The sequence below is a fragment of the Aedes aegypti genome, chromosome 1, assembly GCF_002204515.2.
Source record: "Aedes aegypti strain LVP_AGWG chromosome 1, AaegL5.0 Primary Assembly, whole genome shotgun sequence".
Classification (NCBI taxonomy): domain Eukaryota; kingdom Metazoa; phylum Arthropoda; class Insecta; order Diptera; family Culicidae; genus Aedes; species Aedes aegypti.
The window spans coordinates 116,857,608-116,885,150 of NC_035107.1; the positions used below are offsets into that span (position 1 = coordinate 116,857,608).

The 27,543-nt window shown below is 36.5% G+C and overlaps 1 protein-coding gene across 1 annotated transcript in view; it reads right to left on the reverse strand.

The window, feature by feature from the left end:
• Nucleotides 1–27,543, reverse strand: part of LOC5567099 (dopamine receptor 2) — a 264,025-nt gene that overhangs the window by 170,923 nt on the left and 65,559 nt on the right. Inside the window, exon 3 of the mRNA XM_001651449.3 lies at nucleotides 12,472–12,556. Within this exon, the coding sequence (XP_001651499.3) occupies nucleotides 12,472–12,556 (85 nt within the window). The remainder of the gene's footprint in view (nucleotides 1–12,471; nucleotides 12,557–27,543) is intronic.

A 27,543-nucleotide genomic window follows, 5' to 3' on the forward strand; every position in this document is an offset into this window, starting at 1 on the left:
AAAAAGCTTTTGATATTCAACAAATTTTTAGTCCAACCATGTTGTATGCTGTACCAATATGGACTAGCTGTTGTAATACCAGAAAGAAAGCTCTGCAGAGGATTCAAAATAAAATTTTGAATGATTCTGAAGCTTCCTTCCTGGTATAGTACTAATGAGTTATATAGAATGTCCAATGTTGAAACAATGGAACAACACACAAATAAAATTATTATTAATTTCGAAAAAAAAACATTGAAACCTTCTATTGTTACTATTATTCCCTATCTATTCGGATATACTTAATTGAAATCGTTTTTTTTTCTCTTTAAAGCAAGTGAAATTAATTTACCAGTAAATATTTTGAACTGCCAAGCCAAAATCAAAATGCTAATGGAAGCTTTATTTTGGGATAGGTTCGTGCTCCATTCAAAGAGTAGAAAAATTGCCTATCATTCGAATCGTAAGCACTGCAAGTCGTAAATTTACTATCAAAGCCTCGTTAAACTTAATAAATTGGCACTTTGTCACTTGTAAATCAATTTCCCATTTGGGTTTCCCTTCTACCCTTCCAACCACAGGATGGGCCTAGCCCTCAACGATATTATTATCGGTCCCATTTCGGATCTCAAGAGTGAAAAATGAGACCGAAGCAGCAACAGTTCATAGGATACAGGCATAATACTTAAAAGCTGAAAAGCAAAACCGAACACGCTTCATCATCCACGCACTTTTTATTGTGTGTTTCCTTGTGTGGAGTAGTGGTCAGTGGTGATTGATGATTGTGCTCGTTTGTTATCCTCACAAAAACCGTGTCGATTCATCCCCATTCGATCGATCCACATTCATGTCCCACTCGAAAGAAACCCGTAAACATTATAATCCTTCGTGACAAACCGAAAATGCTCTGAGCAGTTGAATCAAGGGTGTTAAATATGGTACATTATACACCTTTCTGTGGCTGCATTTATCATACCCACTCACAAAGCCTGGAAGTGGGTGCTGATGGGACTTCCGGATCAAAATAGGCCGTCCCTCCGCAAATATGGAAACGAATCAACCCAACAACGAAAAAAAAACATGCACGAAAGAAAACCGGAAATTTGCTGCATGAATTGTCGTTTGGTGTTTCCCTTTCTTCCATTCGGTTCCGTCAATATCCGGTGTAGAAAAATACCATAGCTTCCGATGAATAATTTATTCCGGATATCCACCGACCCAGGGTGCTCTTTAAGTCTCTGGAAAATTGCTTCCAGTAATCGTTGGCACTCATCTCCGACGATATTGGTGCCACTCGAGTAGGCCGGTCACCGGCCGTATACTGAAATAGTCTGAACCACGGTGCTCCTCAGACCGTTATTATCAGAAGAAGGTATCGAGGTAAAGATCTCAAAATCAGTGCAACTGCGATCCAAGGGACCATCGAGTTAGCCATGAAAATAAACATTCACTGTGGTTCTCTAACTCCACATCGAGTTACGGACTATCGAGTAATAGGGTAGGGTAGTTGACTGTAATAACAAGAAAAAATGGGCTCCGTAATGCACTAAAGCCCATGAAAAATCAGGTAATTTTTAGCTTGTAATAACGAGTTATAATCGACAGATAGCCGTAGCGGTAAACGCGCAGCTATTCAGCATGACCATGCTGAGGGTCGTGGGTTCGAATCCCGCTGGTCGAGGATCTTTTCGTAAAGGAAATTTTCGCGATTCCCAGGGCATAGAGTATCTTCGTACCTGCCACACGATATACACATGCAAAAATGGTCAATCGGCAAAGAAAGCTCTCAGTTAATAACTGTGGAAGTGCTCATAAGAACACTAATTTGAGAAGCAGGCTTTGAATGAATAAGAATTGACAATATTTTATCATGATTAATGCACGCAGCGAACTGGACTATCGAATTTCATACATTGCATTCATTCATTATTGCAATACGATCGCTTTATGTATCGTTTTAGCATCACTCCACATCAAAGCGTCGATAGGCGCGTGGTGTACGTTCGGGCCTATCGATCGCAAGTTTCTTTGTTCGATTCCAGGTTGCCGCCAAATTTGTGAATTTCAATCCGATTTCTTGTGACAAATTTTCATAAGGGGTTCCTTTGTTTATTGATAGTCCATTTGCCTGAGTGTGGTATTAGAATTCCGTAATCTGTTTAAAATTTATGTTTTTGATAATTACGCCGCAAAAAAGCGAAACTCAAAATTTTGTTGAAGGTTACAAATAACTAAACGGAACATATTTTAGCAAAATTTTAGATGGTGGGCATATTTTTTTCTGATAATAACATTGTAAACCTTTAACATATTTCTCAACTTCTTTGATTGTTTAAACGTATACCATCAAAAGGGCCTCCATTTAAAACGAGCTCTAAGATTTTTCAAAATTTTGCCCAGACTTGCAGCATGGTTATAGAAAATGACTGATTATCAAGATTTGATATTGGCTTTATTATGAAAATAACAGTCTTGAAAGCACCGTGCAAGAAGGTTTAGCCTGTCTGTGGTTTAAATTTTTTAGCATTTCCATCCGGTTCGTATGTCTTCGGCCCGAAATGATTGAGCGGCTTCACGTAATAGAGAAACCATAAATTATCCCTTCCAACTATTGGCACTATCGCGTTGCTGCTGCTGGCAGGGTTTCACGTCGTTGGCCAAACGGGACCCGTATACTTCTATTGAACTTCAAAACTGGTGGCGGCGTTGCCAGAAAACATGCCATATTTTAGCTCCTTTATCCTTTGAGTAGAAAATGTTCAGACGATTTTTTTCAATACTATAGGTCAATGGATGAGTTTGATGGGGATGGTTCTCTTACAAGGCAATAATGGTTTTATGGTCGTAAAACAGAGTCAAATTTATGAGAGTTCATGAAGAATGGAAGGAAAGAAGGATATATGACTCTAGGAACGTAAAGTGAAATCTGAAGAAGTTTAACGACATTATGGTTAAGCATTTGCGATAAAATGACGTTTTTTTCTATCACTGCAAAAATAATAAACTCTAAGATCTATCACAGTTTTCATTCAGAGTGTCTGTGATTGTCAGTGATCTCATTTCTAACAAATTGCTTATTCATCAATAAGAAAAATCGTGACACTATACTGTGTTTTGCTATCTGACTAGAACTCTTCATTTCTTTCTGGTTCTATCGTTTTGCACGAACTAAGCATGCTTCTTCAATTTAGTGTTTGCTAATATCTAAGAGAGGTGAAAAAACTTAGAATTCAAAGATGGCCGTCCCAATGGTCGATGTGTACCTCTACTACCATTTTCAAAGGCACTAAACTGAAAGAAATAGTTGGCAACAGGTCTGAATCTTCGTCTTTTGAACTTTAGCTAAGACATTGATGTTCGAATTCAAGTTTCACTTATAGTAGGCTATTTGAAAATAAGTTATTAAATCTTGAAACCTTCATCAAATTTTGATGGTGATCATGGAACAGATTGTTTGTAAGGGTTTTAAGAATGCTTAAATACCAAGTTTTTCTTCCAGATTTAAATATAAAGCTATGTTCTCGAAGTTGTGAAACTTGCACTTTCAAAGCTACCAGCATTACCTTTGGTATTTTTATACGGAGATTACTCTGATGAGTTGGCAGAATTTTCGGCAAAGATTCTCCCAGGAAACAGTCTATGAATACCTAACCAGTGGATTGTAATAGAATTGTGACAGATTTTGTTACTCAATTAGCGCATATTTTATAACAAAATATGTTATAATTTTGGCTGGTTAGTAGTTAAAATAACAAACATTATAACACAACTTCTTCTAAACTAAAGAGAATTAAAACAAAATATGTTATAATTTAAACAAAAATAAAACTCATGTTTCGAACCAAACAAAAATAGAACTCATTTTGTTATTTTTCAAAACTAAATTATAATAAAATTAAGATTTTTTATTACAAATTGTGTTACAATTCAGCTTTTAATTGAAACAAATTTGAAAAAGCTTTTGTTATTATAACTGATGTTGTTTATATTGTGTTATAATTTCCCCTATCAACTCAAAGTGACTAATAAAATAACAAATAAAAATGAAACAAAATTTGTTATTTGTGACAAATCCTGATATAATTACGATATATTTTTGTTGTAATCCACTGGTTGGGTATATCAGAAATGTCTATAAAAATTCTTCTTAAGGTGAAGATAAATCGAAGCCACACCTCAAATTTTCAAGAACACGAATCTGGAGAACCGAACACCCGTTTGAGCTGAAAACTTAATCGATTGGTCACACCCAGCTAGTGAACAATCGATCGAATTTTCAGCTTAAACGGATGTTTGGTTCTCCACATTCGTGCTCTTTAAAATTTGAGGTTTGGCTTCGATTCATCTTCACTTTAAGATGAATCTAGAATTCCTTCAGGTCGAATTTCCGAAGAATTTTCCTATGGATTATTCTCAGAGATAAAAATTCATCATGTTATACTTTCGAACACTCTCGTGAGGAATTGCTGCAGAAGCGCGAGCTAGAAGAATTTATTAGATAAGCTAAAACACATGCACACTAGACCTTCTTATATTTGAAAAAAGTCGATCAAGCAGTATTCTGAATTCTCATGCTGAGAACGATAGCTGGTACATTTTTCGGCTCGTTTAATAAAGATTCCAGTATGCTTCGAGATGAAAATATGTTTTTGGGCTTATTACAAGGTTTGAAAAATAATAAAAAATAATAACTTGTATTGGGAAAATCAAACCCACTGTTAATACCACTATTCGAAAGCTTATTCTATTTTGTTAAAGTTTGTCGAACACGCTAATAGGAATTGGGTTTTTTAATCAAGATTTGTTCTCCATAGTAAGTACCCAGAAATCCCAGTTTTCTAAAAATAAACGCTATAAAAATACACATCGACATTTTTTCTAAGGCCCTAGTCAACGAAAATCAAATATAATAAATCTATGAATTCATTAACCATTTACATCTTACATGTTGCTTTGGACAATAAATTACAAAAAAATATCCAATTTTACAATTTATGTTCGTAAGGTAAATGGTAACTCTAAACGGTATTATATGCATAGTCATCATATTCTGAAAATTGAAAATCCGAAATTTCCATACAGGTATGTTTGTTCTCCAAATTGATTGAAATTTTGACCAGAAGTTCATTCCGACACGTAATATCAAAATATTAGTTGACTGGAGAAATTGCAAACATTTTTGAACGTATGAATAGATCCAATGCACACCAAGGTTTATTGAAGAAAGTTCCGTCAATCTAAGCAGTCAGTGGGTGAGAAGTGAGGTCAGTTGCGTTTACCACAGAAAACAAGTCTCACCGGTGAGGTAAAAAATTTCTTCCGCATTTCTGAGTGAAATTTTTGTTTTTTTTTTTTATGTTTGAAATGATGTTAAAAAAAAAGATTTTGATCTTAAAATGGTGAATATAAGCCCGGTTAGTTCATCCAATAATTAGAGTTATGAATTAATTTACATATTCAGGTAAAGTGTACAAATGTTTGTGAGACCTAGTTTTCCTAGCAACCTCCAAACAAAACAATTCCATCAGCTGTCACCTGGTATTTCAACATGGTGGATGCAGTATTATAATAAACTGAACTACCTGGTGCATACTATGTTTCAATTCGCCTGTTCGGTACTTTACTGATGAAATTACAGCAACATAATGATTTCGGTAGGTTGTGATATGAATTTTACTGATATTTAGTTGCACTTCTTTCCAACTTCCTTGTTAAAGGTCAGCAATAGATTTTTGCCAAACAATCAGAAGTTTAATTTAAGTGTGTGTACACCCACCCTAATGCTTCCTGTGGAAAATTCAACTACTTAGGCACCACAGTTGACTAAACGCTAGAAGAATTCTAAACGCTAGAATAAATCGAACTCATCTGTTGAGCATTTACTGGAAAAACCTATTTTACAATTTATATAGAGTTGCTTTAGTATTTTCTGAAGGTACCGCTTAATTGAACTTAATTTAATTCTGACATGATTGTGACTTTCATTTGTAAAGTTTTATTTGAAAATGACACGCTGCAAAATCAAATTGAAATACGAAAATTTGTTTATTTTTCAATTACATTATTTTGAAAAAAACTAGTAAAAAGTTTTTCTCTTTCCAAAAGATAGTCTAGGTTAAGGTGAAGATAAATCGAAGCCAAAGTTCAAATTTTCAAGAGCACGGATCTGGAGAACCGAACATCCTTTCAAGCTGAAAATTTAATCGATTGGTCACTAGCTGGTGGTGACCAATCGATTGGGTTTTCAGCTCAAAACGGATGTTTGGTTCTCCAGATTCGTGCTCTTGAAAATTTGAACTTTGGCTTCGATTCATCTCCACCTTAATTTTGGAAAAAAATAAGTATGCAAAGTGGGTTACTTAGTCAAGGTCTACACATTCAGAAAGTTTCAATAAAATCTGTGTGCTGCCAACATCTATTCGAGGTGGCCCAGATTGATCTCGAGCAACGAGGACGAAAGTGGAGCTACAGGTCAATGAGAACACCACTAAGCGATTAACCATTCGTTTGTTAACTGTGAAAACTGAAAGCTATGTATTTTAATCACGTAGTTTCCGCTGTAAAGAAAAAGTCTATCCGAGGGAGTATTTCGACGAAAGTTCGAGATGTGATCAAAAGGTGGAAGCAGTACTACGGCGAACATCTGAATGATGCTGAGGCACACACATGAAAAGTCAAGGCAGCAAGGAAAATGACAACGTGGGATGTTCTTTAACTACCCTTGTACTTTGGGCCAATTCGCACTGTAAAGAAGGTATAGTTTTGTAGAGGAAGGATTCAGAAATCCGATTTTTTTATTTTTCCTAACTTTTTAATACAAACATAATCGTGAAGGTTCCGAGTTATTTACCTGAGTGAAATTTGGCTGAATGTCATGTGGCCGAATGCCGTTTGGGCGAACGACTTTTGATCGAAAGGGTTATTTGGTCGAATGCCATTTTGGAAAAGTATGAATGAGTACCGAAGCTTCAGCTTATTCCTTAAAAATAACAATTAATTATTGATATACAAATTACCATCTTTCAGTATTTTTTTTAAATAACCAGTGGTGAAAGTGCACAAATTGAGTTGCCTATTTATGAATTAAGGTGAAAGCTCCTATAAATATGCTATCATTATGCTAGTTTCACTTCAAAGAACGTTGAAAGAAAATAATATGTTATGAGGAAAACTCTTGATGAATGTGTTGTTAACTTCAATGTCAATAATTAAGCAATAACATCAGAAAAAATCGAAAGTAAAGCCTGTTTAAAAAAAGAATCTATGACAGTTAGTCGAAACACATTTGTGCAATCAATGAATACGTCATTTTTTTGTATAACAAAGAAACAAGGTTTCAATCTTTGACGTTGTCTTAGAGCCGAGTGAAAAATAAGAGTATTAATTCAATTGAAAAAATCTGGTAGCCATCTTGGATTTTTACGCCATCTTGATTTTAAAAAGTAGAATGAGTTTTTCACCTTGTTAGCACTCAACATGTTGAATTTCGAGGCTACCACTAAAATAGATTACGCATACCCTTATTCTTCGTATTCCTGGCAGCACGTCCCTACTGGAACCGAGCCCGTTGCTCAGCCTTATTAGCTATGAAAACCTGTTATTATATAGGAATTTTCTAACTAAATGCAAGATGGCGGCCAAATTCAAAATAACCGTCAATTTTTTTCTCTCAGATTGAAGCTATATCCTTCCTCTATACAATGCCACTAAGTTTGCTATTTGTTCCAAAAAAATGAGACATATTACTTGAAGAAATATCTAATATTTATCAAAATAAATGGGATTTTTCGCAAACTGTTTAGCTGGCGTGTGGTTAGAGTCCACGGCTACAAAACACAGCCATGCTGAAGGTGTTTGGGTTCGATTTCCGGTCTGTCCAGGATCTCTTCGTGATGGAAATTTCCTTGACTTCCCTGGGCATAGAGTAAAATCGTACCTGCCACACGATATACCAATGCGAAAATGGCAACTTTGGCAAAGAAAGCTCTCAGTTAATAACTATAGCAGTTCTCATAAGAACACTAAGCTGAGAAGCAGGCTCTGTGCCAAGAAGAATAAGAAGAAGGAGAAGAAGAAGAAGAAGAAGAAGAAGAAGAAGAATAATAAGAAGAAGGAGAAGAAGAAGAAGAAGAATAGCTGCTCTTTTGTACATCAGGTATACAACTCTTGATGATTACGTCTAGTTTTCCATCGAGTATTGCCCTCTTTACGTAAAAATAGCATTTTCAACATTCTCAGTCACAGCAGTATCAAAACTACACGGGAAACATGATTGTAATATATCACGAGTATTCGAAGATTAGCAAAGTCTTTAACAACTTTGAACAAATCCCCAATAAGTTCTACTTAAGTATCAACATCACTAGGACTTCCACTCTCTATACCTGCAATCATTTACTCCGTTTTATTTTATTTATTATTTTTTTGGGTTTCATCGTCAATCTGTTAACATGTTTATTGAATTCTGGGACGCATTCGACTCAGTAGTGAAAATCTAGCTGTTGCAGGCAATATCAAAGACTTAAGAATAAGACTTAAAGTTGATCAAACTGACAAATAAAATCAGGTGTAAGAATTGTAGACAAAAGCCTATTTTTTGTAAAATTACATGGAATTAAAAGGAGCTGAACTTCCGAATTTACTGTTCAATATTGCGCATTGATTTTGCAGACTTTGTTGGAATCGATCGCAGTGCAGTAAAGCAGGGTTTCACCCAAACGTATATGGTTGTATGTAGGGATAGAAGCAGGTTCAGATGTGTTGGTGCTGAGGCAATGCTTGGTGGAGATGAAGATATATCTGGTAGAGAGCCATATAATACTTGTGACGTATGATAATAATTTTTCCAGAGTAGTAAAACCACGTCTTCTGGATTCGAATATCTCATTTTGTGGAATACGTAACCAGCTTAGGGACCCAAAACTTGCAAAGGGAAACGAAATTTCTACACTGTTGCTTGATAAAGGCTTATCTGATTTCATAGTTCTTATGCTTATTCTTGGCTGTCTAAGCATATTTATTTGATAACAGGAGCGAAAAATATTGAGCAAATAAAATAGGCAAACCTCAGTGAGCTGGTCATTTAGTGCGAATGCCGGAAGCAAAAGTTGCATCGATCAGGTTGGTGGTCCCGTGGAAGACATGAAGAAGAAGAAGAATTTACCTTCGCGAATGCATTTTGACGGAAACGTAGGTGAAAACTCTTCCGATATCTGCAATTTCTTTGCAGATTTCTTCCAAGAAGTGTATACCACCTACGCCGAAGAAGACCGCAATTTCTTTTCTTTTTTCCCAGAAATTTCAAATAGTATATCTATTGCAAAATTATCACAACAAGAAATCTTATCGGCACTAAAAAACTTGGACACGTCAAAGGGAGCAGGACCGAATGGCATTGCACCCGTGTTCTTCAAAAATCTCTCAGAAGAACTTACCCTTCCCTTAGAACGCCTTTTCAACATATCTCTAAATAATGGAAAATTCCCAGAAGCGTGGAAATCCTCGTATTTGGTGCCTGTTTTCATATCAGGTACAAAATCTGACATACGGAACTATCGCGGTATTGCCATTATCTCCTGTATCCCCAAACTCTTCGAATCTCTCGTAAATGACAAAATTTTCCAGCAAGTAAAAAACCAAATTACTTGTAGGCAGCATGGATTTTTTAAAGGCCGCTCAACATCTTCCAATCTGCTAGAATTTGTATCTTTCATTCTCAACGCAATGGACAATGGCAAGTCCTCCACACAGACTTCAGTAAGGCATTTGACCGAATCGATTATTATTAATTAAACATTATTAATCTTCAAATTGCAAAAAAATAGGATTGGAGCCAGGACTCTTGAGTTGGATCCAGTCATATCTATCAGATCGGAAACAAATAGTGCGCTTTCAAAATAAATTATCAGCACCCATTTCTGTAACCTCTGGAGTACCCCAAGGTTCTCATTTAGGCCCACTTCTTTTTATTTTGTATGTAAACGACATTTCCTTATTACTTAGAAAAATAAAATTTCTTATATATGCAGACGACATGAAGCTCTTCATGGAAGTAAGTAATTCTAGCGAAGCAGAAGAATTCCAGAATGACATTAACTTATTCTTCACTTGGTGCAAAAAAGTCTACTCCAACTCAATATCAAAAAATGTAATTCAATAGCATTTAGTCGAAAATATGTAACACCACCAATTGAAGTATTTTTAGGAAATCAAGCAGTGCAGAAGTGTAAAATTGTAAGGGATTTGGGCGTAATCCTAGACTCTAAACTCACTTTTGTAGAACATTATAATTCCATAATAAACAAAGCAAACAGCATGTTTGGCTTCATTAAGAGGTTCAGTAACAATTTTCAAGACCCATATACTATTAAACTATTGTATATTACATATGTAAGACCAATTCTGGAATATTGTCACCTAGTATGGAACCCGTACCATGTCGTACACGAAGAACGCATAGAATCAGTACAGAAGCAATTCCTTTTATACGCCCTTCGGAAATTGAATTGGACTGTACTGCCACTTCCGTCGTATGAAGCACGCCGCATGCTCATCAACTTGGAAAAACTTAAGCAACGCCGGGAATTCGCAATGATTCTCTTCATAAACACCATTATTTCGAACCATGTAGACTTTGCTGCACTTCTTTCTAAACTAAACTTCTACACATCCTCTCGCCATTTTAGAACAAGAGAATTATTTTCAGAAGAATCATGCAGGACGCATTATGCTCAAAACGGACCAATAAACCGTATGATGCATCAGTATAATGTATATTGCGAATTCATTGGCATTACTATGTCCAAAGAGCAGCTTAAAACACGACTTAAAAACAATAGAAGTAATTCCATAGCACGTAAGAAAGTATTGTAATTATTGTATGTAGTCTACCTATGCTTGACGAAATAAATAAATAAAAATAAAATGATGTAAAACCAAATAAATAAATAATAAATAGCTGTAAAAGTCGAGCTCTGCAACGAGTTGCGTACATTTTTTTTTAATTTCGTGAGAGGCAACTTGAGGGTAAGACAAATTATATCAAAACAAGCAAAATTACAATAAACTGAGTTATCAAAATCTGCGACATCACAGATCAAACTTAGTTTTCAATAAGATCTCAAGCTTTGCTCGAGGGTTGTCTGTATAGCTTAAGGAGAACCTTAATCATTTACTAAAATTAAAGTTGGTTTCAAATAATGCGGATAGTTGAACCAAACCTTTTTTTTTTGCTCATATCAGTACAACATTTCAGTAAAAGTAAAGCGTAATATGATTGTACTTAATAATATTTTTTATTGTACAACTGCTTACCTTATGTAGTTCTGATCAATTTTGTATTTCCACTTTTGCTTATTTATTTGTTGAGCACAAGTAAATCGTGTTCTAAAGAATTAAAAGTTAAATTCATACATATGATATGTGAGCTTAATCCTTAGCTACTTCTTCTTGCTCCGTAATCGAAACTGCCATACAATGAAAGTTGAAAACATACATTGTCTACCCTTCATGTGATGTGATTGGTTTTTCCCCTGCTATAACAAACAACAAGCACGTGACGGAAAAACCAAAATTGTTGATTTATGCACCATTTATGTTGGATCGGCGGCGGAAAGCGGTGGGACGTGTCTGTGTAACCGGAGAAGCACAGGAAGTCAATCTAGATATTAGGGACAAACACTCTTTTTTTCTCTTGCTGGTTTGGTACGATCGATCTGACGACGATACACGAAAACACACGAATTGTACTTGTTATAAGAAAGGTAAGCATGCTTTTGTTGGTTAATTTGGGGAGTAACACAGACATTTTTTGTATGGGTGGTATGTATTCTACAAAAATACACTGGGTGTTCTTCTGGTAAGCTGGTATGGACTGAAAAACTGCTCAAAGCGGTTGTGTAAAACAGGAACTTCCCAGTGGAATCCCTAATTTGGCCCTTTCACCGGTAATGCAATGGGTAACAATATTTGCAGAAACATTTCCATACATCGACATACTGTTCGTTACCGTTCTACCACAGACAAACAGACGTGACAAATGTTTTTCCTGAAAACCATTGACTGTTTCGCACAATCATTATGTGATGGTCATGTGTGACAAAGCCTGCAGAAGGTGCTAGTGTGAAACGTCGAACACAAAAGTAAACGATCCGCGTGCCTCTGGTTGTGAAATATGTAACACAAGAAATTTGAAATAATCGCGTATGTTTGTCTGTGGTTCTACTGTAGCTACAGAAGAACTCGACAAAGCACAACACAGGACACACAGAAGTGGCCTTTGAGCGCACCTCTGGGAAGAAATCGTTTCCCTCTTCTCGGTCAGAGATGTAGAACTGGTTTGTAGAGGGCGGGAAAATTGTGCCAAAAAGTGCTCGTGTTTAGTAATACTTGTGGGACACACGGAAGGGTGTTTAGAAGAAATTGAAGCCTGTTTTCTATTGTTGTGCTGTTCCGGAATGGAGAAGTCTCCCGTGGTCTTGCAGAAGTACCTACCTGAGACGCTTTCGAGCGCATTGTTGGCTGGTATTTTCGCCGGATCTTTCTGGGGCAGCAAACACACAATATCCGCACGAAGGCCCTGGAAGAAAAGAAATTGTCGTGGGTGAATACGTTATTTTTGATACGGTCGGATGGAGCTGGTAATAGCTTTTAATGAACATATGTTGAACGTCCAAGTGTGTTTAGAATATCCAATAATGTTATTTGAAGGGATTGTTGAAGAGAAACGAATGAGATTTGTATGCATTTGCATTCAGTCCTGCATGTTTTATAATTTTCAAACATAAATCGGCTCCTTACCAATAATGATCACTTTTTGGCAAGGAAAACTTTTGAGCTGAAAACTTTTGAACACACGGTATCCAAACAGTTGAAGCTACACATTAAAAATCTTTTCCTCAATTAAACAATATAATAAGTAAGGGTGGTCTCTGACAAATCAGATTTCTCTTGATAACTTTCCATATACACTGTAACCTCAATTTACGAACTAAAACGAGGGAGTTTAAATCGTAAAATGAGGTTTTGCCTTGTGGAGTCTACTATGTATTGTATGAAATTATTTTTTATTATTTAGAGAAAATATGCTCGTTTGGAGTCAATAATATATCATTGATATATTATTCTTAATCAGGCTAGATTGTGTGCAAGTTAAGTTCATCAAAGAATTCTTTGGAGTTTGTTTGGATATTTGATTCTACATGAGTTAATGGAGATCAATTTATCATTTCTATGGAGAAGAATATCTACTGGGCTCTAGCAGATTGTTATATTTTGAAGAATCGTCTGTATTGTCAGATCCGAGTTTTGATAACTAAGGGTGTAAAAGAGGTAATCTAGTTCATCCAAAAGCTTCCTGGAATACATACCTGCAATGTTCTGGCGTATTTGGCGATTCTTTGATTTTATATGGCACAGGCTCTTATCTATTCATTGCACTAAAATGAGTATCGTAATTTGTACCGGTATCTTAGTTCCTCCAAGGACTTCATCGAATACAGGCCTTAGGATCTACAAGCATAATCAATGGTCTATCGAAAGTCTTTTAATATGGCACAATTTTTTAACCATTAATATGAATGAACGGTGTATTGTATTAATTTGTGCGGATGTCCTTAGTCATCCTAGATCTCTATCGAATATATGACTTTGAATCTATAGCTGTAACAAATTATAAATATATAGTTCTTTAATATTGCGAAAACTCCTAACTGCCCTAATATGTGCAATGAAATATTGTAGGGGACTAGCACTAATTTTCGACCTACAAGAATTCGGTGCCAATTTTCGGATTTTCATACAAAGTAGGCCAAAATTGTGTGAAGGGTCGAAAATTGGTGCTTTTCCTCTATTGAGTTGTGTCGATGTTATTGGACTTCCAAGGACTCCACGTAATATAGGCTTGTGTATCTACAAACGTAAGTAGTTATTTATTGATGATACATTTGGCCGGTACCCGAAAAATTGCACATTTTTATCCATGTGTAACTTGAAAATTGATGAAAATCTGGGTATATTTAGATTGGAGTGCATTGATTACATGTGCAAAATTTCATAACAATCAGTTCAGTGATTTTTGAGATGGCATCGAAAACAAGAAGAAAATCGCCGGAGAATTTTGCGCGCTGGCATGGAAAATCCTACCACGAGCATGAATACAACTGAGAATCACCCATGCGACTGCATCTTGGGTGGTAAAATGTATTAAGGAGTCCCAGGCGACCAAGTGGCGGGCTGGAAGTGGATGGAAATCGAAGACAACTGACCCTGTGAAGGCCCGGAAGGTGTTGGATTATTTCAAGCGTAATTCGAACCTTTTGATTCGTGACGCGACTCGAGGCTAAGTGTTCCGCCTGGTTCGATCAGCAAACTATGAAACGAGCTGGGCTTCGTGTATTCAAGGTCCGGAAGGCACCGAACCGACGAGATCAACAAAACACGGCGGCCAAATCCCGCGCAAGGAAGCTGTATCGAGAATGGTTAACGAAACCGAAATGTGTGGTTATGGATGACGAAACCTACATCAAAGCAGAAGCAAAGCAGATACCAGGGCTGGAGTTCTACGTTGCCAAATCACGGTTTAATGTTCCGGAAGAAAAACATGGACAAAATCACTAAAAAAATACTTGATCTGGCAGGCCATATGCCAATGCGGTAAACTGAGTAAACCGTACATCAAAACTGCCTCCAGAAGCGTCTGTTGCCCTTCCTACGGTCTCACGGGTCGAGACATTATTTTGACCGGATCTTGCATCATGCCATTACGCACGATCGACGTTGGATTGGTACAGAGACAATAACGTTGTTTTTGTATCAAAAACCGCCATACCCCTAAATTCACCGGAAGTTCGTCCGGTGGAAAATTTTGGGCTGAAAGCCAAAGTTCGAAAATGGTCCAAGGTGTTTAAAAACGAGCTGGAGTTGAAGAAAGCATGGATCAAAAAGGTTGGCTCCACCATTGCACAAAATGTTATGAGGGGTCTTAAGGGAAAGGTGTGCGCTTTCAGCGAAGGAAAGGCCATTGAATAAAGTAGTTATGCCGAAACATAATCAATATGTATTAGTTCATTCCCTGAAAGTTTCAAGAAAATCCAACTTAAAATAAATTTTTGCCGAACACTTTTGTCTGGTGCATTTTTTTTTCGATTATAGGCCTTAGTTATGGCATAAAATCTTAACTCTTCCAGTGCTTCCCAAACTTTTTCAACTTTCGCCCCCTTGAGACCAATATTTAGCTAGAATCGCCCCCCTAATATGTGATTCAAATATTTCAATAAATGTCCTCGACTCGTATATCCAAAGAATCATAATACAATAACTATTATGTACATATAAAAATATTTTCTTAAATATCAATAACCTGGACTGTTTCAACTCAAATGGAAGTTCTCAAACACTGAATCAAATGCAATGTTTTCCGAGGAAACGATTTATTTTTACATGAATATGTCATATTAAGGTGAACTGCATTGATTTTGTTCGCCATTGTTCGTTTTTGGAAGATCTCACCCCGTGAATTGGGTCCTAAAGCCCTGTCCCAATTTTAGTGCCAAACGCTTAAGTTTAGGCCAAAAACACATGTTTACTCAATTTTCTAATGTTTTCCGTTGGTTTAAGCCCAATTTTTTTTTTAGATTTTGTCACATCCTTTGGCTTAAACTCAAATATTGGGTGTATTTTGTTTTCCGTGGCCCTTACGAAATGTCAGATAGGAACAACCCCAGTGGTCGAACTAAAACCCCTGTGGTGTTTTTGTCGACTAAGCGAAATTGTGAGTAAAAAATGTCTGACGTTTCTGAGAACGCTTTTCTTTATGCTAAAAACCCTGAAAAATACATGAAAATCCAAAATGTTTTGCAACTCGTTTTATCAATTCAATTTATTCAAAGGGTGTTTTTTGTAACACAAGCAAAAAAAGCGATTTTTTCGGACGTTTTGGAGGTTCAAAATCTAACGCATCTCTGAAATTTCTATAAATATATCAATAAATAGTGTTTTTTTTTGTCTTTGGCATCATTGAAACCCGATTTTATCTGCTAAATTTTCCAAAATTTGTTTATAAAATTATAAAAAACATCAAAAATGACACTTTAGATTTTTGTTTCTGAAAAGATTGATGCAAGAAATATTAACTTCCAGATCTTAAAATTCACATACAAAAAATCCTCCTTTTATAAAATATTGGGCACTACTCCTTATATAAAATATTGGGCATCTGCAAAATCTTGTGAAAATTTCAAATGCTGACCATTCTTAAAACTCACATGATATTTTTTTTTTTTTGAGTTTTAAACCTCAATGCATGACACAAATATATTGTGTTTGACAATCATATAATGTTGTCTATCATAATTTTGAAATGACCATGATTTAATAGTTAAGTTTGGAATTGATTAACTATCAGATGTATGTCCTCCAAAAGTTTTGAGTAATTATTTTCAAATGCTCCCATGTTTGCTATTTCGCCCCCTTGCTGGATTTTTCGCCCCCCAAATTCTGTTTTACAAATTTTCGCCCCCTTGAGCCTGAAAATCGCCCCCAGGGGGGCGAATACGCCCACTTTAGGAATCACTTATGTAAAGAAATAGAGCAATATACTGATATGTTCTGATGTTCTTGAATTTACTTCGTAAAAAATGTGACGTCCATTGAATTTGCCAGAAAAAAAGTCTTCATTAATTGAGGTTCTAGTGAATTGGATTTCAAAATGGCGTCGGACATCGATTTTCGTCATCCTCTTGTTGCGCCTGTTCCGGAAATATTCATATTGCATAGGTTTCCAATGATTTTCTCCAACCGGAGGTCGCTATCTTGGATTCCAAATGGCATCAAAAATCAATTTTCGTCATCCCCTCCAGTGATGGAGAGTGGCGAACATTTCTGCTGAACTGGAACAAAAACAAAATCAAATGCTCCCGAGCGTCAGAGCACTGATTCACTCGCATCTGTCGTGCACCCGAGTAACCGAAGCTAAAGCATTCGGGGAAATGGCAATCGGGGTAATGGGGTTGAATCTTAGAATCAATTTGTGCTTTTAGGAAAAAGCAGCTATACGTCCGAGATTTATGGTTTCCAAGGGTTTTTGACTACAAACTGGTAGTTTACTGTCGATTCGATGTTTATACAATCAATTTATCTGTTAAAACCATTATAAATCACACCTTGGTTGCTCGCTAGTAAACGTTCTCGAGCTTGTTGCTATTTTTTTGGCATGTTCTCCCGAGTAGACGGGTCTGGACTTACTTACACCTAGCCTGATCGCGGTTCTGTAATGTTTGTTATGCGTTGGTATACACTCGTGAGCTGCTTCGTGATGCGAACTTTTCCATCACTGATCCAGTAGCGTAGCTAGGGGGGTGCAGTAGGTGCGGTCCGCACCGGGCCCCGAGTTTATAGGGGCCCCCAAATGGTGAAAATAATTTCATTTAAAATTATGAATTTGGTTTCTAGAAAACTAACACGTTAACAAGTAGATAACAATTCAGTTTGAAAGTTACCTTGATCGCCAACGTGTAGGGGCCCCATGATCAATGGTATAGTGATTAGAAGAGCCTAAAAACCTATTCAAAATTTATTCTCGATAAATCGGTTTAATTTTGTAATTCAGACGGATCTACGTAAATATGCGGGGCCCATAATCGTATGTGAAATGGAGCTAGGAGGTATGTTACGGACTATATTCTTAAATAGGCCGATTTTCATTTCAATTTTAATGAAAACAATTATCATTTTTGAGACATGGTTTGCACAAATTCAAGGTTACTAGCAGATCTTTTTTTTGAGAATTAGTCTCTATTTTAATGCAAGTCTCTATTTTTAATGAGAGGTCTTAAAAGTCTATCTGCTTGCAGTGAATCCTGCTTTAAGAGATTCCAGGAAGACCTTCGAATACTATTTCACAGGTTCTCCAGGAATTTATTTTCAGATTCCTTGAGGAAAAACTTCAGGAATTCTTCTAGTGATTGCTACAAAGCTCCTCGGGTATATTTCTGGGATCCCGTCCAGAAATGTCTATATTGATTCCACCACCAAGTCTCCCAAAAATGCTTCCAGCGTTGTTTCAAGGGATGGTTGGAGGATTTTTCTTGAAATTTGCTCCAGGAAATCCATGAGTAGTAGAACGCTTATGTTGATTATTTTAATTTCCCAGTTGTTGCTTTAGGAGATCTCCAGTTTCCTATAAGGAATTCTCTCAAGAGAAAAAAAAATCTGCAGTTCTTAAATAAATTAATGCGGGGATTTTTCTAGGAAGATCTACGAAAATTCTTATCCCAGTTTTTTCAGTTATCTTTTCAGGAATTTCGTTAAGATTCTTTCAAGTATACATTCACATTTACCCTAGGAATTGCTCCTGGGATTTGACATGGAATTCTTCATGAAGCTCCTTCAGATATTTTTCTAAAGCTTTCTCTATAATTTCATGTTAAGTTACTCCTGCAGTTCTTTCAAACAATTTCTCATACATTTTTCAATTAAAATCCTCATAATTTCTTTAAAAGTTCATCTGAGTTTCCACACCAGTTAATACTACAGCAAACAATCTAGTAATTCTTATCATCTAGGCAATTTATCTACAAAATCTTTCAAAACTTTCTCAAGAGCCGTGGAGTTCCTTCAGCGAACTTTGTGGGAGCTCATCAAGATTTACTTTCAAACTTAATCTATTTTCATCAGATGATCACTTTAGGATTTCATTCAGGAATATCTTCCGGATTTTTGAAATATTTTCAAATAATTCCTGAGAAAAATTCTTGACCCTTTGGATACTCCAGGGAAAATAATTGGGGAAATTCTTTAAAGACATCTTTGGAAAATTTCTCTAAGAACTTCTAGAATAATTCCAAAAGGAATCTTAGGAACAATTTCTGGAGTAATTCCTGAAAGAATTCTATGGATGAAATCTAAACGATAATTTTGAAGGAAATTCTAGAAAAGGGACCTTGGTAGAAGTTTTAAGAAGACGGTGGTATAATCATTGAGTACAATTATGGAGTGTTTATGGTTTTCTTGAAAAAAAAATCTGAAAGAATCTTTGAAAGAATTCATAAGGTAACTTCTATGGTTATCTTTAAAAAAAAATCTGCGTTTAAACAGAATCCTTAGGAAGTTTGTGACAATTACAAAATGAACTTCTGGAAAAATCTTCGGAGTTCATTTTGTTTGAATTTTATTTGAAGCAAACTTTGGGCAAACATTTATTTTTAAGGCATTTTTTCGTTAAGAATTTTAATATCAATCCCGACTCAAAACACAAAAATTTGGAAATGTATATGAATCATTGATTTAAAGAGCTACTTCGCCAGTATATATTTCTACTTCCATAGTAGGGGAGGTGTTCTAGTTTTTGCCACCCCAAGGAAAAAATATTGTTTATTCATAAATCAAAAGTCCTTTGGTCAATACATTAAACGAAAGCTTTCAATCCATGTTCAGCAGGAGAAATATATAAACTAATCAAAAACATTGTTTTTTATATTAAAAATGGGGGTGGCGAATACTGGACCACTTGCACCAGTATTCGACACGATTTTAATTTCTGTTCCTGAACTTCGCCACTTACGTTGATTTTATATGGAGGGTGGTGAATTAGGAACACCATGGCAAAAAATAGGTGCAAAGGAGTAAACATTTTAAGGGAAATGTTTGTTTTCTATTATTTTATGACAAAATTTCGCAGTTTCCAAGAATGTTTCCGTATCATCTTAAAGCAATTTAGCGAACACTAAAAATTTGGCAACCATGTAAGTCGTAAAACGGTATATAATCCGGGGTGGCGAATAACTGGTACATGGTGAATACCGGTACACCTTCTCTAATTCACTGGAAGATCTCTCGATATTTTCAGTAAACTAATGTATTTCTGAACAAGCATTTAGAAAAGAAGATTTTTTTATTTCTACAGTCGATTTCACATTAGCGCCTCACACTTGAACTGCATTCACCATAACTTTGAGGGCCTCTAAATCGATCTCCGCACCGGGCCCCAAAAACCCTAGCTTCGCCACTGCACTGATCCCCTCGTCGTGCAAATGCCCATTGCCCAGAGCGAGTTCTGTAATGTCGTTAACGATAATTCCTGACGGTGCACCGCGCGAGTGTAACAATAACCCATTGTATGAAACGTTTCGGAACAGTTGGTCGTCGCAACGGCGTCAATTGACAGGAGATTAAATCCAGCGTGATTTTTAACAACGGCTCATCTTACCAAACGGCGTCATGCTGAAAATGACAAAAAAGAGATCTAAAAATGTTCGTTGCTGTAGTTATTATATCAACTACCTCTTCGTTACCCATATTGCACATAAAAAGGCACTTTTGTGGTCAGAAATATTTTAATACTTTTTCTCCATTTATGTTTTCGCCTGGATGAAAAGCTACGCTAGAAATGCACACAGTCATCAACCACCATCATCGCGAAAACTGATGACGATGATTGAATTCTCCCAGGTCTTCTGTCATTTGACCAGCTTCGTAAAATGGTGGCTCATTGACACCGGAATATAGAACGGTTTCGGTGAAATGTCATTTACTAAAAATAGACAAAATGAACGTTGCTTCTGTTGATGGTCTGCCTTTGATGTTTGGAAATTTAAGACTCATTTGTGTTTCGAATAGTTTATGTGGTAGGTTTGAATATTGGCGGAAAACATATCTCTCGAGGACTATGCCTCAGTGGTTGATGAAAATAGTTGTCTTCTGTCCGAAAAGGAATATATGTTTTGAGAAACAAATATAATGCCTATATTGAAATATTTTTTGTATCAAAATCATAAATGGGTAATTATTATAGTGGTTTATTATAGTGGACGAAACAGTGAAAGTTACATACTGTCGGGTAGCGGAGTTTTGTGGTTTTCCTCTTGCAATAATTGGAAATACTCCAAGCACACCCGGTTCAATAGATTTTCAAGAAACCACACCTGAAAGCACCCCAACTGCTACAGTTTATTAGTGTAACTGGTCAAACGGGCAAACAAAAATGATGCTAACTCTTTACAAGAAGAATCAAGATAATGTTGGGAGCTTGAGCTTGAGACCTTGATTGGCCGCCCGTGGTTGCTACTCCAGTATCGCCAGATCAGCTGCACTTACACAAGGAACCAACCGAATGACTGCTTGGGACTAACAGACACCCTCAGTGTATAAGTGCTGGTGAACTTCTATTTTTAGGCAACAATAATGGTGCCTGCCACGTCAGAATGCAGACCAATGAAGAAAGGGGAATTCCTCACCCTGATGCATTATACTGGCTCCCACGTAAACCGTATATACCACTGCGTTGTCGCCAGTTCATGCGGGAGCGTATGGGTTGGGGGAAAGGCATGGCAGAGAGGTTTACTCTTTGGTTAGCAGACTGCCTATGTATCAGGCATAGGGAAACGGTTTCTTGTCCGTTTCTTGTTCTAGCGTTTGCAAAAAAACTAATAATCTGACCTCAGGGCACACTTTCGCGAGCACTCCGTTTGGTATTCAAAGAAACTATGGCTAACGATGACTCAATCGAACCTGGATTGCAAATGGATATCACTTCGATGAAAACGAAAATTACGTTTTCGAAGCAAATGATTCAAAGAGCACGTCATCATCAGGACCTGTGACTCCATCACAATCACCTTTGCTTAATGAAGTGTAAAGGAGGAAGCAGAGGCCACCTTTGCAAGAAAAAATGTTGAAGGCAGTTGCCAAAGCCTGAGAGAAGAAGAAGGAGAGGCATAGGGAACTGATACGGAAAAGTTTTATAAAATAACTGAATTGTTGCAACGTGTAACAGATAAATAATGAGATTGTATATCTGACAAATATGCTTAGATGTTCTTGATTACTCGTATTCAACTATTTCAGTTTTTTTTTTTATTTTCGTCGTTTATGTAAAAGTGTATACAATGGTGTTTCTTTACATCTCTTGTATTACGTTCTTGTTAATTATTCATTCTTACATTGTCTTGTGAATTATATACGTCTTCGTCATTGTTTTCTTTGTTGAATGTTAAAAATATGCTCGATCCATATGTTATTTAAAACACAACATGCCAATACATTAACTCATTTTTTTAACAGTTGTTTCAATGATTGAAAACATTGTTCTATTTTAACTCGTGTTTGACAATGACGCGCCGACATTTGAAATTTGCTATTTAGAATATAAATTTTTAGTTACTAAATACAGATTTTCTTTTCATTTCATGTGTTACACTGTGTTTTTCATTTGCCCTTTAATTGTATAAACAGCAAGTCATTTCTACCGTAAATTTCAACTACTTTCTACTTCTGCCTCATTCACTATAATCGAAAAACTCGTCCTATTGTCAACAATACCATCAGCATCAGCGAAACATAAGGCAGAGCGTCAAATTGAGCCTAGATAAAATGAGGACAAACATTTTATTTGTGTCATTTTTTCGTGGGGTGAAAATTTTATTGCGACAAGTAATCAAAATTTAATTTGGCCCAACGCTTCGCGATCGTTCTCTTCTGATGAAATTTCCTCGAAATAAAAATTCCCAGTCAGCAACGTGTACCATTGAATAGCCACGACAGATATCAGTGGGATGGTACTAGTAGCGAATGGGAAAAAAACTTGTTAAAGTAAAGAAGACACTGCATCATCATGTCCGTACTTAGCCAGAAACCGTCACAAGGATGAATGATATGGCTTGCTCTCTCGAGCAAAGCAGCGACTCAAACACAATTACATGCTATCGTGATAAAATTTTTTGAGGAATATGATAGGCCTTATTGCAACAATACCAGGATTAGTTTAACGATACCATAGATCGAAATGTATTTATTTTTCAATGCACTTAATATTCATTCTACTGTTTCGTATCATTGAATATATTGTAAATAGCATTTTCGTAATAGAAACTCTGGGGATGAAACTTACACCAACTACCAAGGGCTCATGCTCATCTCTGTCGTTTTTGACACGATTTTCAAAATTTTTTGGGTCACACAGCCCAAAAAGTTTGGAAACCTATGGTGTATGGTTTTGAATAAGATTGAATTTATTGTAACCTCTTATTCGGGTACTCGGTACTGGCATTTTCCTTGGTTAGGAAAACTGGGACCAATTTTCGGACGCCGGCACTGCTGACTGCTGTGTTTGTCGTCCGTCTTATTTCCTTTGGTGCGCATCTATCAACGATTGCTTGTCGGATTTTTTTCCTCTCAACTTTTGCCGACGTCTGTGGCAATGTTTGACCTCAACGCGTGGCTCGAAATCAGGACCGGGAGGTGGAAGGGGCAGAGATCAGAGTCAGTTCGTTTGTCACGGTGAATCAACGAAAAAGTTCGTTAAACTTATTAGAGTGGAGCCATTAGTCAAAGGGAGTGAAGATGAAATGAATTGGCACTTCATGGAGAAGAGGGACAATGTGTACAATTTACGGGTAGAGTTTTTGGGGGGTGATATTTCAATGGCAATCCTCTTCGGGTCAATAAGTTGCTTGATTAATTAAAAGTGGGTTGTTTATGGCGGAAAACTTCGGATGGAAAACACCAAATTAAAGAGATTGGCTAGCAAACAACATGTTGAAAACTTATATTATCGAACAGGGGAATAACATTAACCTTCTTTACTTTTTTCGCTTTTGAGAGCTGTGAAAATACTCACATTTTTTTTTTCATATTCAACGTCCTCACTGGGACAGAGCCTGCTTCTCAATTTAGTGTTCTTATGAGCACTTCCACTGTTATTAAGGGGGCAGGGTTCGTCATTGATTTCGGAATTTTCTGAAGCAGTTTTTTCGTTCAAAATCAAGACAATTTACAGGAAAATGTGTTCACTGTACTCTATTCTCCAACCGAAACACAGTGAACACATTTTTATCGAATAATTTTTAGTTTTGAACAGAAAAACTGCTTTTGAAGTTTCGATGATGACGATGATTACAATGACGGAGCGTTGAACGTTAACTGAGAGCTTCCTTTGCCAAAGTTGCCATTTTCGCATTCGTATATCGTGTGACAAGTACGATGACACTCTATGTCCAGGGAAGTCAAGGAAATTTTCATAACGAAAAGATCCTGAACCGACCGGGAATCGAACCCAGACAACTTCAGCATGGCTTTGCTTTGTTACCGTGGACTCTAACCATTCGGCTAAGGAAAGTCCCATTTTTCTGCCATTTTCCCTAAATTTAAAATAGTAAGGAATTAAAAGTAATGTGCAACGGATGTTAATCGTTGTTGTGTCAATTATGTTCAATGGTTTTAATCCAAAAGCAACCCTATATATTACGTACGCATTAAAGCCTCAAGCAACATCAAGTTGATTGTATCAATTCCCATACAAAAGCGCGAAACTGTTCACACCATTGGATATCATTCATTAACGAACTTTGAATAGCCAATTGGATTGCCTCTATCACCATACATCAGAAGTGGCCGTTTGCCATGTGATTTAAATAATTGGCCAGCACCGTTGTACACCCTCCGGGAAGGATTTAAAATGCATTATTTATGTTCACTGACATGAGGATCAGATTTTTTTATTTTTCTCCTCACATTCCCTCAATGGGATCGGACGTTACAACCCAAGTCAATTAAAACATTCATGGCAAAGCTAATCCAAATTTGAGAATATTTTATTGGATGCATGGCACTTTATCTTGGATCAAACAATTTTATGGATGTTGTTGCTGGACGCCATTGTGTTGTCATTATATCGTCACTTATTCTTCTTTTTCTTGGCATTACGTGCTCACTGGGACAGAGCCTGCTTCTCAGTTTAGTGTTCTTATGAGCACCTCCACAGTTATTAATTGAGAACTTTCTTTGCCAACATCGGATTTGCCACACGATATACGAATGCGAAAATGGCAAGCATTCGTATATCGTGTGGCAGGTACGATGATACTCTATGCCCATGGAAGTCAAGGAAATTTTCATCAAGAATCTGGATCCTGGACCGATCGAGAATTGAACCCAAACACCTTCAGCATGGCTTTGCTTTGTAGCCGCGGATTCTAACCACTAGGCCCCCGGTACAGAATCTGATTTTCCTTTTAGTCATAAAATAAGCGCTAAGGCTAAGTAACCCGTCATTCGTTTTGGCAACAATGATGACTTTTCAACTTACATTTCAATGTGATAAAAATCAGTCTTGATAGTTTATATTGACTTGAAAAAGTATCACTGTGTGCGTTAACATGCATAAAGTATGCTGATACTTTTTCAGCTGTGTCAGTGCAAAACCAACTGATTTTCTTTGATTCGAAATCGTGAGATGAATTAGCAACAATCATCAACGACGCGTACAAATTTCAATGACGGCCTACTTCGCCTTAAATAAAGTTACACAGAATCTGACTTTTATGGACTAAGACACACATGTGTAATTTTAACACATTAAAAAGGAAATTATGAATTCAGACATTTGACTATAAATTTATCATATATTTTTTTTATGTAAGCTAAAGTTTGACTGGTTTCAATGTATTGCAAATAATAGAAAGCCATGAAAAATAGTTTTTACCATTTAAGTATCACAGAAATAGCAAAATATTTGATTGAACATCTGCCAGATATAATTTCACGGCAGTAAAATTTGGGAAAAAAGAGGAGTAGTTTTCTGTAGAATCGTTCGTAATCGTAACGCAGTAGTTTTCTGTAAAATCGTGAATCCAAATATCATAGACTACATTATTCCTCAAGGATGTATTATGAAACCAGTATTGTTAAATTTTCACATGTTACTTACCTTAATTACCTCAGGCATAAAATTATCGTTTTTATCATTCCAATCATTACATTCATTTCTTATATCTAGGTGTTCTGTGTTAGAAAACGGATCATCCTAATTTGGTAAAACTAAATTAAGCAATTATTAACATAAAACAACATATTACATTTCATTTGCCAAAGCACGAGCCCATGACACGCAGGCTTTGTGCTTTGGTGCAGAGGCCTGTGTTATTCACAAAAAAATAATTTCTGACATCATAATGCTTCATAATGTTTACAGCTTGAGACTGTTTAACATTCTTGTTCTGTTTTAAAACGTTACTCCTTACTTCTTTTATTTTTGTCACGTCGTAGTGCAGTGCACTTCTCGTACTTAATCCAGATAGCGTCAGAATATTTACCATTATGTCTTTTGATTAAAATTTTCACCACAAGAATTTTCCGGCTGACAGTAACACATTCACATGGCCATGCCATACAAGTATCTAGCTTCATACACGAACGCCAACCAGTCCGCAATCAAACAAATAGCTGTTATCTACAGAATAGTGCTTGAAATATCATCAAAAATTCATGGCCAGCCAAGCGTAAATGGAAGACAGTATTCCCTCGAGTCTTTTGGTATTTTTTCATTCGTTCGTTTGTTGATTCATCTTCTTTTAGACCTCGCTCTATTTAGGTACTCTTCCCATACTAGTACCCCATGAGCGAGCGACAACAATGAGCAATAACCATCTGGCGCTGCCTTCGGAAAAACCTACATAGCTCTTATACAGTACTGGCCAATACAATTGTAACTTTTTTGATTTCCACACAACATGATCAACTTTGGTATACTAGATCTCAGTCAGGGTGCTGCATTTTCATATTAATGATAAGAAATCTATGTTCTCACGAAAGGAGAATGCGTTTTAGTTTTCTCACGTAAGCATCACATCTAGACTACCAAGTGAAATAGGCGGAATAGCCAAAATGTATGCAATCCTGTTTTTTCCACTTAAAGGGAGAATGGTTAGTAAACTAACAATTAAACGTGAACAATCACAATAACAATAATAATATTGTTTATATTTTAAACGTATGTAAGACCATTCTTCATCTCTACGAAGCCACTGGTCTTTATGTCATGCACTTGGGTTTATTCACAAATTTTATAACGCCAAAAATGACAATATTTGACACCCCCTCGTAACGCATTTTGTATGAATATTTTACGAATTTTGTATGAGCTGTGACATCTCAAGGAAACCAACCAGCCTCCATAAGCGTTATGAAATTTGTGAATGGGCCTTAAAACTACGATTAGTTGTGATTCAATGTGCAATCATACTTAGTTTGTTATAACTAGTCACGCTCATTGTGCATTCGATGTTTATTTGACCCTTTTCGCAAAGCCGCTCACAATCCTGCGGTGGCATGACGATGCGTATCTGGCTGCGTACTTCCGGTGGCGTAGAAACTGTCAGTTGAGAATGTTGTGTAAGAGTTTTGCTGTGTGCGTTTGAAACGCAAATATCAAATGCGGGAACACCAAATGCGGTAAGATTTTTCACAATGAAGGCGAAGTCAAAGTTTGATTTTCTATGCTAGGTCGGCGGTGATATGAAAATAAAAAACAACAAGACACATCGAAGTAGAGATATCTTATATGCAGAATGATAAACTTAGAAACAGTAGTAGGTATTTTCGGTCTAGTTAGAGTAGCGTATTTAAGATAAGCTAGTTCAGCCAAGTGCATATGTAAGTGCGCTAAAAACCCGCTTTGTCAACATTTTCGAAATCAGAACTTTATTGAGGAACCAAAAACGAACATATTTAAAATTTGTATGATGTTCTAAGAAAATCTCGAAATTGGAAGTCCTGAAAAATCGGGTTTCCACT